Genomic DNA, 14,000 nt, shown 5'->3' on the forward strand with positions numbered 1-14,000 from the left:
CCATCATATTTAAAGTATTTAATATTTTTGTAAACTTAATGTATTAATAATTTGCAACATTAAATTTTGAAATTGGTATATTTGTGTTGAATTTTTGTACAACATATATATTATCAAAATCTAAGTCCATTTTATAAGCAAGTGGTTGAAAAAAGTGAGAGTGAACTTCTTCCTAAGATATTTAAATCAAGTTTTAATCTTAGAATCTACATTATAGGGAGGGCATTACCAAAATACCACTCCCAACCTGAACAATATTAGACTCAAACAATAAAATAGATGATGACACTTATGCATATAAAAAAAATGTAAATCAATTTTTTGCTTTTAAAAAGAAAAATTCAAAGCCATGGGCTCTGGCATATTTATCCAAGATAATAGCATCAAAAAATTTGCTCAATCGACTTGCTCATATTGCAGTTAAAAATTGTATTTTTCATTTTGTAAGACACAATGCTATTTGTCTTGAACAAAATCATTTAATTTTTTTTTTTTAGTATTGAAAAAGTTGTTCGTGTTGTAAAATTATATATTGTAAGTTAAGCGAAATTATTTTGGAATGTTGCAAATGTAAAATAATATTTTGTAAAATATAATTTGTGAATTATGTAAATTGATAGTTATTTAAAATGTTGGCAATGTAAACTAATTTTCATTTGAATTATTTCTGTAATGTGAATTAATCGATTGATAATGGGCATTTTTAAAAGAAATAAAAAAAGAGAGGACCAAAAAATAAAAAAAAAGTTTGGGAAAAAATGAGAAAGAAAAAAAAAGAAAGAAACTGGGAGAGGGAGTTGGCTGAAAAAAAGAATGAGAAAAGGTTGATTTTTAAATATATATATATATATATATATATATATATATATATATATATTGGGACATTTTTAAAAGAAATAAAAAAAGATCAAAAAAAAATATGAAAAAGCTTATTGACTGGTCACATCACGCTAACTGCATCAATGATGTGACTAGTTAAGAGAGAGAGTGACTGCATTTTTTAATGTAAAAAAAAAAGAAGAAAGAAAAACTTACTTGTTGTTGAGGTCGGCCAGGATTTTTCATAAAAATAACCCTAAAATTTTGAATAAATACAAACATGACCCATTTTTTATTATATACGTAAATCCCTGCGCAACAGCTGATGCACTTTGTCATCTAGAAAGTTTCCAAGTTTTGAGAATATAGTTCTATATTCATGGACCTCACCCTTCAAATGTTGTCTTCCATGACTTTCTTGACATCTTCGACGTGCACATATCCAACCCCATTTTTGGCATGAAGGTTGTTAGCCTATAAAATGTAGCTAAGAACACGTACGCCTCAAGACGAAATTAACGACCTTAATGAGGTTGTCGTCATATGACCATATCGGTACCCATCATCAAAACATTGAGCCCATTACCACGACTCTATGCTACCCAATCATTGTTTGAGAGAAAGATTGAACCCCACCATATTAATCTCTAACTTTGCCATCTTACACCTGAATCGATGTGGTTCTAGTTTGTACCATGCATATGTATTTTAATAAAACATGTTACAGTCCTTTTAGTAAATGGACTCAAAATATTTACAAATACAATTTTAATTACAATATTTGTACCCATGTTCACGATTTGTTTGCGCCTGTCTTTGTTCTTGTACCATTGTGAAAGTTGACAGTGATGTGACGAATGCAGTAGACAGACCTCCACGGAACCTCGGATCACCGAATTGCACCAACAAGACCCTTGGATCTGTTAGAGACAATGCAAATATTGTCTTACTTGACAACATGCCTCCGCAAGTTCCTAATGAAAAATTCCTACGACTCGAAATTCTCCAACGCAAGTTCCTAATGAAAAATTCCTACGACTCGAAATTCTCCAACTCCACGATGGCGAAAGTGATCGATAGTACATTTTGGTTACTAGCTTCTGCAACCGCAATTAGTAGTATCTGTTTGTATTTTCCATAAAGTCATGTTCCATCAACCTGCACAAGGGTTTGCAGTGGGAGAAAGCCCTAACTGTAACACTCCTAACCCATATCCATCGCCAGAACAAGGTTACAAAATATTACCGAAATTTACAGATCAAATACAAACATTTAATATCATTTAACATTAATATCAGAAACCAATCAAAATCAAACATATTGTCCTTTATAGGAGCCAGCGAAGCCTAAAATACACATTAGAAATAAGTCGGGACTAAACTGGATACTCAGAAAATTTTTCAAAAAAATATCAAAATTTTGCAAAGGTGCAGGGGTCACACACCCGTGTGGCCAAGCCGTGTGTCTCACACAATCAAGAGACACGCCCGTGTCTCAGGCCGTGTGGGCATTTGAAATAGGGACACATGGTCGTGTCCCAACCTGTGTCCCAACTAGGGAGCTCTCTGACTTAGGTCACATGGCCAAGCCACATGCATGTGTGCTAGGCCGTGTGAATAATTTGAGCATTCTGTTTTGAAATTTTAAAGAGGTAGGAGACACACGGCCAAACCACACGCTTGTTGTTAGGCCGTGTGAACAATTATGAGCATACTTACTTATGCAAATTTTAAAATACAGAGGACACACGACCGTGCTACTTGGCCATGTGTCACACACGGCTAAGACTCACGCCCGTGTCTCTGCCTGTGTGGACAAAAATAGGCCTTTTTCAAGCCATATTTCTCACCCTATATTTGCCATTAACTAATCAAACAATTTTGGACACCAATATACCATAACAAGGCACTCAAATCAAGCCAAATTTAAGATTTGTTATAACATATCTCTACTTGTATCTTATTATCCAACTTACCAAATTGTTCAAATTCATATGTATGCTTATTCATACCAAACATACTAGTTCAACCCTATCATCAACACATATATAATTTAACCATTACTCAACCATATCAAACACATAACAAGTATGATAATGCCACACATATATATACATCAAAATATGTCCCACTCAAGCCATTTCAATGGCTACTTAATAAGCCAACATTAGCCAAATTACCCTATACATGCCATTATAAACTAAATTAGTTTTCTATATGTACCGAAATAGGCCTATAGATAGTGTGATGTGTCTCTAAGCAGCTTCCAACCTTAACGAGTTTTCGATTTACTATAAAATAGGGAAAATAAAACAGAGTAAGCGTTTAATGCTTAGTAAGTTCGTATAACATGAAAATTAACTTACCATTTATTCACATTAAAGTAAACATTCAAGGCATATACAAATCAAATTGGTCAAAAGCCCTAACACATATTGTCATCAACCATGCTAGTCATATATTTCATAGGAATATCAAGAAACAAGTATGAGCTCAACAATAATCAAATTTCCACATCATGTGTCCAGATAACATGTACAAATCATATCCATGTATTTCAAATATATTTCAGTAAATATTCTTCTCAGATTCAAATTATCACATATCAAAACTTTGCCCGTTGAAACATGTAAATATCATTGGATATACGGGTAGTACACACGAAGTGGACAAATATGTAATCCATCAATTCATATACAAGTATGCCCATAGGCGCATGTAATCGGAAAGCTCTTTCGAGCCATAAACGGGAAGCTCTGGAGAGCCATTAATCGGGAAGCTCATGCGAGCCAATATCAGGAAGCTTCAGAGAGCTATTAATCGTGAAGCTCGTGAAAGCCAAATATTAGGAAACTCACATGAGCCATAAACAAGAAACTCAAGTGAGCCTTATAACGGAACACTCATAAGAGCTGTGGTGTGTTCACAACATTTGAAGGACCTCAACCAATCGGGAACCCTTAATGACAATGTCATTTGTATCCATCGAAATTTTTTAGGTTCAAACGGGACTTAGTGACTTGTCAGATATTTTCGGATGTGATTAATACCTTATACATGGCAATTATACATTTCACACACAACAATGTTCAATTTAAAACATCTAAATATACGGTTTAGTGACACGAACTTACCTCGACAAGTGTTCGTGTACACAAATTTTACTAATCTGATACTTTCTCTTTTCCACGATCTAACTCCATATTATGTCTATCAGGATATATACGAATGAATTTACCTCAATTTAATACAATTCATATTCAATTCAGTCCAATACATATATTTGAAAAAATTATTATTTCACCCCTATACTTTTAATTAATTACGATTTTGTCCTCAGGCTCGGAAAATGAAATTCATGCAATTTAATCCTTATTCCAAGCCTAGCCGATTTTCACATGTAACAATAACAGTCCATGTATTTCACAAAATTCAAAATTTTTCCATGAATTTTCCATCTTTTAAATTTAGTCCTTAAATCATAATTTCATCAAAATTCACTTTACAAAAATTGTTTGTCTATCAACAACCTTTCATTTTCTACCATAAAACTTCAAAATTCACACATACTCATACATGGAAAAACCCTAATACTTTGATAGTTTTACAAATAAATCTCCGAGATAATTAGATTAAGCTATTACGATATCAGAAATATAAAAATTATTAAAAACGGGATAAGAACACATACCTAATTAAGCCAAATAAGTTTGCTTAAACTTAGGTTTCCATGGCTAGGGTTTCCATCTTTTTAATTTAGGAAAGATGATGAAAATGAGGATGGTTTATTATTCAATTCAGTCCAATACACCTCAAATTTTGAATTCCATAGCTATTTGATCCCTTTAGCTACTAAAATTCAACTTTTGCACTTTATGCAATTTGGTGCTTTACATCAAATTAGATATGTAACCGGTAAAAAAATTTTACGAAATTTTCATGCGACATTTCTATCATAATGCAGACCATGAAATAATATTAAAGTAATTTTTCTTCTGGACTTGAATTTATGGTCCCGAAACCACTGTTTAAATTTCACTGAAAACGAACTGTTTCAGTAACATATGGATCGAACGTCTAAAACAATCGATGAAAAACACTTCTCCTTGATTCAAGTTCCCTATTCAAGCTTTTGTAAGGCTACATTTGCAAGTCAATGACATTTCTTGGCATGTACTCCAACATCATTGAAATCCACTTTTGAAGTTCATTGTATTACTCATCCAGGCACTGTACAATTGTTTCATAGCCATGCCCACCATGCTTTCATAAATGGCACTCTGCATTGAAATCGAGCTTGCATATCCCCAATCAATGTCGATACAGATGATGTCATTCTCTTTGGTTCCATTAATTTTTAGTATTTAATTTTAGGTTATTTGCGAACATAATAAAATTTTTTTTTAATTAATTAAAATATAAAAAAATAACCCTGCTTTGACCACCACTCCCATCGTAACCTCCACCCTTAACGAACATCAAAAACTCTATCTACCTACATCTGCAAAATCCAACAAAATAACAACCGTAAAACCAAAAATACACAACAGCCAACATTCGAAAATCAATAACCAAAAGAAGAAAAAGAAAGAAGAAAAGCACTCACTCCCTGTTCTGAAATCCAAAACTGTAATCTGCCAAAAAAAGAAGAAGAGAAAACCATTAGTATTTGGAAAAAAAGAGAGCAGGGAAAACAGAAGAGAAGGAGATCCCTTGGTGATTTTGGGTCTACGTTTTGACATTGTAGAAAGCCACTGGAGTTGACAGACGATGGCACTTAATGGAGAGGAACAAGTTGTGGCTTTGGGGTATTGGATAGTCTTATCGGTGTTTTCTCAATAGACGGCTAGGGTTTGAAGCTTGGGAGATTGATTTTCTGATTGTTTCAATCCAATGGTGATTTGAGTTTAAAATTATTGTTGACTTAAAAATTTAAGTAATTTTTTTCAAAATTGATATATTTTTAAATATAAAAAAATCCATCTAAATTCCTAATTATTTTTAAAATGACCTTTACTTCAAATTCTAAATGGAAAATTAGAAAATAAGTTAGAATGCTAGCTTGAATTTTTGTATGCTCTCATTTGGAAGATGGACTAAAATGAAAACATATCCACGTACCAGGGTCTAATATGAAAAAAATTATACTTAAAATAAAAATTTATGAAATTTAAAAGTGATTATTTATACAAATTTCTCTTAATAATAATACTATTATTATAATATAAATTTCAATTTGAAGGTTTTAGAAAAATTAAATATGATCTAAATTGTGTTATAAATAAATAACAATCATATATCTATAATATTTAAAATTTTGTCCAAATAAAATTGTTAATCTATCTATAATATTTAAAAGGAATAATAACAAGTTTTATCCTTGTACTTGAATGAAATTATCAATGTGGTACTTATATTTTTAATTTGTTCATTTTAGTACTTTTACTTTTGAGATGTGTCAAAATTTGACATGTTTCCACTTGAATGAGTGAAACGTATACAAGTACCAAAATGAACAAATTAAAAATACAGATACCATATTGACAATTTTATTAAAGTAGAGGTATAGAAAGCGATGGGGGTGAAAACCAAGTTTAGAAGAGAAAATTGTAAGAAGCAAAGAAAGTCAAAAAGTTTGTTTTGGTTTCCTCAAATCGCAGTTAGCACCTCTTGATTTTGAAACTTTCTCTTATTTTACCGTTTCTTACACCAACACCAAACCAAACCAAAAACTCGAAACAATGGAAGTTAAACGCCGAACAGCTCGAAATCTCGTATCCAAACTAAGCTCAGTTTCCGAACAGACCCGAACTGATGCTTTGTGCGAACTACGCCTAATTTCCAAACACGATCCCGATAGCCGACCCTTGATTGCCGATGCCGGAGCTGTTCCTTACCTTTCCGAAACCCTTTACGGTTCTTCTCCCACCATTCAAGAAAACGCCTCCGCCACTTTGTTGAATATCTCCATTTCTTCCCGCGCTTCTCTCATGTCCACTCGCGGCTTCCTCGACGCGTTATCGCACGCTCTCAGTAATTCCCCTTCTCCCACTGTGGTCCAGTCCTGCGCCGCCACTCTTCACAGCCTTCTTATTGCCGAGGACACTTACCGGCCAATAATTGGATCCAAACGTGACATTCTTTACACTCTGCTATCTATCATCACTGATAACAACGCGCCGCCTCGGTCGATTAAGGATGCGTTGAAGGCGTTGTTTGGGGTCGCGCTTTTCCCGTTGAACCGGGCCAGTTTGGTGGGTCTCGGGGCGGTTCCCGCTCTGGTGTCGTTGATAGTCAGAGACGCGAGGACGGGGATCGTCGAGGATGCGACGGCGGTGCTGGCGCAGATTGCGGGTTGCGAAGAGAGTGAAGAAGCGATGAGGAAGGCGGGTGGGGTTAGGGTGTTGGGCGATTTGTTGGATGAAGGGACTGGAGCCAGTGAAAGAATAAGGGAAAACGCGGTGGCGGCTCTGTTGAACTTGGCGCGCTGCGGCGGCGAGAAGGGGAGGAAAGAAGTGAAAGAAATGGGGGCTAAAGTGATCGAAGGAATTACTGACTTGACGAAGAATGGAAGTGCTAAAGGGAAGACCAAAGCAGCCGAATTGCTGAAAATCGTTGTTGATGGATATGGGAACCAAAGTGAAGTGAGGGATTTTAGGTTCAATACTTCCTCTGATTTTATGAATCATTCTATATGAAGTCCTTTGCATTTTGATATTTTTTGTTGTAGATTTAGGCGAATATTTGTTGCAAATATATATATTTGATGGTCTGATAATGTAGAACGAATGATTCAATATTCGAATTAGTACATTATACTGTTGTCATATTAAAGAAATTTAGGAGATTTTGATGGGATAACCAGTTGTGGTGTATAGATTTGTTCAACTGTGTTAATTAAAACTTTATTTGTTATATGGTGTCATTCGGCACAATATCTTCCTGGTGTTGGAATTCAGTTGTGGTGCAAATTTGTTAGCAAAAAGAATGAAGAAGGGAAATATGAGTCTATGATTGATATGTTTGAGTCTATTTTTCTTTGTACCTTTGTTCTAGATTATGTTATGTGAATGGCCATTGTTGTGCAGGTTGTTTATGCATTTATGTTTGTAAAAAACCTCACCAGACCAAAATCAGACCTTCGGGATATAACTTAAAAGCATTCTACCGTTCATTTCATGTGAAAAATTTCCTCTGGAATTTGATAGGCTCATAATTCATGGACCTTGCTGCATGATTTCTCTGTAGTGACTTGTACGGTATTAATGTCAGACTCATTCTATAGCTTAGGAGTAACTCATGGATGTTCACTATTAATCTGGCTGGAGTTTAGTAGGTTAGAACTACTTGGTTTTTTACATTGTTTTCAGCTTTAGACTGTCAAGAATGATTAAGGTCCAATATCTGTAGAAAGTCTGGAATCTTGGTGTCAAATTTTGATTTACCTAAAATTCTCTCCATTGAAGTGTTGATTTGAAGCTAGAATTTTATTCATGCTCAGAATACCATTATATTATATGGAATAGAAGGCTTTGACCCCATATTAGGGGAAACCCGAAATCATGAACCAACAAAGAATCTGGTTGATAAGGAATCTGTACGATATAGCAGATAGCAGCATTGGTGGAAAGCTGCATTGTCTGTGGTGTATATCAAGCTAATACCAGACTTCTGTTCTTGAAATCTGGCCTAATGAAAAGGATGATGAATGAGTGTCATAAAACCCAGATATTAACATTCCTATAGATTTATTACTATTTAATCATCTTGATTGATATGTCTGAGGAGCTGCTAACAATTCATGGTATGTGCTTCATTGGCTCACGTTTGGTAAGAAAGTTGTAGCATTTTCTGATATATCTATGTTTTAGTAGGTGGAATGGTTTTGAACTTTTCATTAAAAAAAAAAAGGGAGAAAAAGAAAGAACAGTCCTTTTTATAGACTCAGTCAAAGAACAAATAAAAGGAATTCTATAATCAACTCTGTGAATGTCAACTGATGGCTTAAGATCCAATACATGCTTGCTAAATCAACATTGTTTTGTGAGTTATTTTCCAAGAAAGTATAGTGGGCAAATACCAGGACATACAATTTTATAATAAATACCATACCATTTCTTTAGATATGATTAACATTATACGTTTAATATGTATATCATATTCACCTTCAATTTTTTAATAATTCTGGTCAACAAGAAACTAGAAACAAGGTGTCTTTGCTTTCACACCCCATACCTATTCAACTATTAAAAAATTATATTTTACATTATTAATAAATAATTATTAATAAAATTACATTTTAGGCATAAGTTTGTAATTTTAGCAGCAGTTAAAAGTATCTTTATAATAAAAATTTAGTCTTTAGAATTAACTCTCAAAAATTATAAATTATCTCAATTTGAACCTAATTTTAAAACATTTCAAGAAATATAAGAAAATTCATAAATATTTTCAAAAATATATAATAATAATATTTTAAAATATACAAAAAAAATTATATTAATATAAACTAAAATAAAATAAAATAAAATACTCTCCTCCCTCCCCCCGGCCCCTATCCCTACCACCGTCGGGGATCAATTTCTTCCGGAGATTGCCCTCTCGAGCTGATAGCATGCTCTGACAAATTGCTACTAGTATACTTTCCTTTTTTTTTTTTTTTTTTACTCTCTTTCGGATTTCATTCTTTGTCCTTCCAATAAAGTTAGTTTAAGGGGCTATGTTCTACTGGATTTGTTCCAATGGAGTTAAAATCTTTTTATTCACAAATTATGTTGGCTGCAATGACACAGGATTAATTGACCCTCACTAAAGCAACACCATTCATCCGGTAGGGTCCTGCAATGAAATGAAATTCCCAATTAGGGTAAACCATGGAAGAAATTCTAAATTCTAAACAGAAAATATGGATATTGGTTTTTTGGATTGAGTCATGAATAAGTTTGCCAACAAATAAGGATAAGCAGTAAGATTTTTTTCTAAAAATGGTTTAAATAGAGGAGAGGGACGGGGTTGGGGAGGGCATTTTTTTTGGTTTTATTTAATACTAATATATATTTTTATTTTAATATAATATTTTTTATTTATATATTTTTAATTTATTATTATATAATTTTGAAAATATTTATGTATCTTTATATACTTCTTTGATTTTTTTAGAATTGGGATCAAATTGAAACCATTTGTAAATTTTAAGGATTAGTTTTTTAAAATTATGACTAAATCGATATAATATATAAAATTTAAGGGAGAAATTTATTATTGTACCGCTTTTTTTAACTTCCACGTCAATTTTCCGTTTGTGATTTTAAGGGAAGTGACAAAAATGATCGAACTATATAATGTGAATGTTTAAATTGCAAACCTTTTATTTTGAGTGCCTAAAAAAAAAGTTTTTGATAATTAAATAACTATTTGTGTAGTTTACCCTTTTTCTAAATCTAATGATCCGTTTAAACTCTTAACAGTGACTAGGTAATATTGAAGTGGCATTTTTCTAACACATCTTTTTTTTAGATAAATCCCAAAACTATACATAGACTATGATTTAATGTATAATTGTATACATGAACTTTAATTTTGTATAATTTTATACATGAAATTTTGATTTGATCCTATTCTTGTAAATTATTAACACGCTTATTGATATAACACCATTTTATGTTTATATATTGTATACATAAATAATAATACTTATCCAATATAAAAATAAATTAATGTATTTATTTTTTAAATGTGTATGATTAAATCAAAATTAAAGTTTCAAGTATACATTTGAATAACAATTATTTAAATTGAAACCGAAACCGAATCGGTTTATTCAGTTATCTCGATTTAAATTTTCAAAATCAAAATTGAACTTGATTAACCATTTAAATTGATTTAGGTAATCGAATTAACCGAAAACTAATTAAACTAAAAAAAGTCAATTAATTTGGTTTGGTTACTTTGTTTAAACCAAAATAATGCTCACCCCTACTCAAAATGTAATCCTTGTAATTTGGTCATCCAATTTTTGGGATGCGCATAAAATCTCTAACGGCGGTTAATTGTGCATGTCAAATCATATTTACATTTTCATTTTAATCACCCGACTTCTAGGTCGCTTTTATTTTGGTCACCCAAAAAATATTTTTTTTAAAGTAAAAAAATGACTAAAGTGAAAAAGCGGTAGAAGCTAAAATAATGGGCAAAATTGTCAAATTTTAAATTTCTTTTTATTAATATTAAAATTTTAAATTTCAAAACATCAAAATAAAATTTTGAAAATTTTTATTTATTGATAATAATATCAACCGAGTTGTACTATAATATTAAAATTAATTAATTTAATCTCCTTTTAAATTTTAAATTTTAAATTTTAGTTTATATTTCTAAATTATCTTTAATGAAATCATTTCAAATAACTCATATTTAATAATTTTTATGAAACTTAAATATCTTTTCATTATATATATATATATTTTGGTGAAATACAAAAAGCATAAAAACTAACTAGTTACATCCAAAAAGGTTTGAGAAAAATCCCCTAGTCTGGTCCAAATCTAAGAAGATATGAACCCTAAAAGGGGGAACATCAAAATATTGTAGCTCAATTGTAGAGGATAAAGCTCCTTTCACCATACAATCAGCCACTTCATTGTGTTCTCTGGGAGTATAACGCAAAATCCAAGAATTTTCCTGAGATAGCAAACTCTGAATACACCTGATTATAGCATAATTCGATGTGACTCGGTTACTTCCTTGAATGGCCCGAATGACATCTAAACTATCCGAGAGGATTATTACTCGATCATGACCTCTTCTTTGAGCAAGTTTAAGTCTTTCAAAAATGCCCTACAGTTCAGCATCGAAGATCGAACACCTTCCAAGGTAACGATTGAAAGCCACTGTCCATTCATGTCTTTTCCAACCCTCCAGCAAATACATTTCCAGTATCCGAGCGTACTGCCTCATCGGTATTAAGGAAAATCGTAGACTCATAAACTTACTCTTCCAAGGGAGAACCAAAACCACAGCTAGTATCAACTCTAGAGAGTGAAAAACATTGAGAAGCCCAACAAAAGAAGTTGTTAACAATCTCTCTTGAATTCCAAGGGTGGCCCTGAAAAATAAAAAGATTGTTGTTCTTCCAAATCTGCCAAACCAAAATTCCAAAAAGACAAGCCCAACTAGCTCCTCCCTCCGTGACTAGCGACGAATCCTATACATTGAAAAGAATCCAGTCTTGTAAGTTAAGAGAGAAAAAGTTTGTTAAACGATTACCTATTAAGATCTGATTCCACACTTCCTTAGGTGCAGTACAATCTCTGAGAATATGCAGGATATCTTCCGAATGAAAACCACATATAGGACATGTAGGATCATCCGCTAAACCTCGTTTAACCCTTTCAACATTGCCGAGGAGACGTTGTTTGAGAACCAGCCAAATGAAAACACGAACTCTTTATGGTTCTGGAATTTTCCAAACACTCTTCCATTTATCATCCTTTGAATTCTATTCATCTCCCTTGTAACACTTATAAACACTTTTGACCAAAAAAGTTCCAGTCGAAGTATGGCACCAGGAAATTTTGTCCGACCCATCAGAAGGAAATTTTGAATCTTCCATGCTAAGGTAAAAAAGTAAAGGAAAATATATTCACAAGTAATTAATTCAATTAATTGCTTGTTCTTCGTCTAGGTGAAGAAAGTGATGAAAAATTTATGAGTTTTCTTTAGAATTTAAGATAAAATTAATTAATTAAATTAATTGCAATGATTTTTCTATACTTTTAGTTTAGCATGAAAAATTTAAAACCATATAATCAAAAGAAAATTGGGTTACATAGACAACTATTAAATTAAGACAATAATTTTCATTTATAATTTTGAAAATAATTTCAAAACATAAAAATAAACTAAATAAATTGTTGAAAATTTTTCTATTGATAATGTCAACTGATTTGTTACTATAATTTTGAATCTTAATATTTAAAATTTTATATTTCAAAACAAGAATTTAGAATCTTCGCAATTGGATAAACAATTACAATTTGACAATTTTGTATATATTTCTACCATTTTTCACTTTAATCATTGATTATTTTTACCCCAATCAATACTTAAAAATATATATATATATTTTAGTAAACAAAATGAAAGCGACCTAAAAATCGGTGACCAAAATGAAAGTGCAAACGTGATATGGCGTGTACGATTAACTGTCATTAGATATTGAACACTTGAGTGACTAAAATGGAAGCGTCTAAAAATTGAGTGACCAAATTGTAAAAATTTTATTTTAGATGATCAAAGTAAAAATGCCCAAAAATTCAATCAACAACTAAATAGTTTACTTAAATTTATTATTTTAACTATCATCCTATTCACCATATTCGATCAATATGGATTCTTGGTTATCGAATTGTTTTAACTTTCTTTCGTTCTTCCAACTTCACAAGAAAAAAAATACTATTGATATAATAAATAATAATATTATTAAAAATCAAATAATAAAAGTATCAAACATCAAATAATAATAAAAATCAAACATAACAGATAATAATGAGAACTGGGGGTGCAAATGAGACATTAATACTTGCAAGTTGTTCGAATTTGAGTCGGAAAAATTAGAATTCGATTAGATAATTATTGTACCGAGTTGAACTCGAGCACTATAATACTCAATTAGAATGGCTCGTGATCCTATCGGGCCTTCCATTTTAATATTTTTTTTTATATTATGAAATTACATTTTACTTTTATTATATAGTAAGAGCTTGAGTACAAACGAGCTCAAGCTTGAATGTGAATTAACTCGAATATGAAAATTGATAAATGAGCTTAATTGAGCTTTGATTAGAGAACTCTCAATTATATATCGAGCTGAGCTCGAGCTTAAAAATTAATGTTTATTTGAGCTCGAGCCAAGTATTGGACCCTGAATTTCGATCTACTATTCGGGTTTGACTTGATTACACCACTAATGAAATGATTTTTTTTTTTTATGATGGAAACAAAATATGAAAAACTGATCTTTTAGCTGTTGCTAGAACGAAAATGCCTTGTTAATGCATTGCTTATAGTGCTAAGAGCTAAGTTTTAGTTTCAATTAGTATGTAACTATAGCACTTAATCAATATTTTTTTATTTTTTTATTATCTTCGAGCCTATATCATCTAAGTATAAGACAAAAAAATC

The 14,000-nt window shown here is 31.8% G+C and overlaps 1 protein-coding gene across 1 annotated transcript; it reads left to right on the forward strand.

Annotated features, from left to right (window-relative positions):
* The first annotated feature begins 6,398 nt into the window (after positions 1-6,398).
* Positions 6,399-7,755, forward strand: LOC108451916 (U-box domain-containing protein 11-like). Its single transcript, XM_017749622.2, has one exon. The coding sequence runs from the start codon at positions 6,560-6,562 to the stop codon at positions 7,514-7,516; it is 957 nt and encodes a 318-aa protein (XP_017605111.1). The 5' UTR covers positions 6,399-6,559; the 3' UTR covers positions 7,517-7,755.
* The last annotated feature ends 6,245 nt before the right edge of the window (positions 7,756-14,000 follow it).

The sequence above is a fragment of the Gossypium arboreum genome, chromosome 5 (assembly GCF_025698485.1).
Source record: "Gossypium arboreum isolate Shixiya-1 chromosome 5, ASM2569848v2, whole genome shotgun sequence".
Classification (NCBI taxonomy): domain Eukaryota; kingdom Viridiplantae; phylum Streptophyta; class Magnoliopsida; order Malvales; family Malvaceae; genus Gossypium; species Gossypium arboreum.

What these genes read in the sequence shown, in the direction of transcription:
- LOC108451916 (XM_017749622.2), top strand. Translation starts at nt 6,560, where the DNA reads ATGGAAGTTAAACGCCGAACAGCTCGAAATCTCGTATCCAAACTAAGC.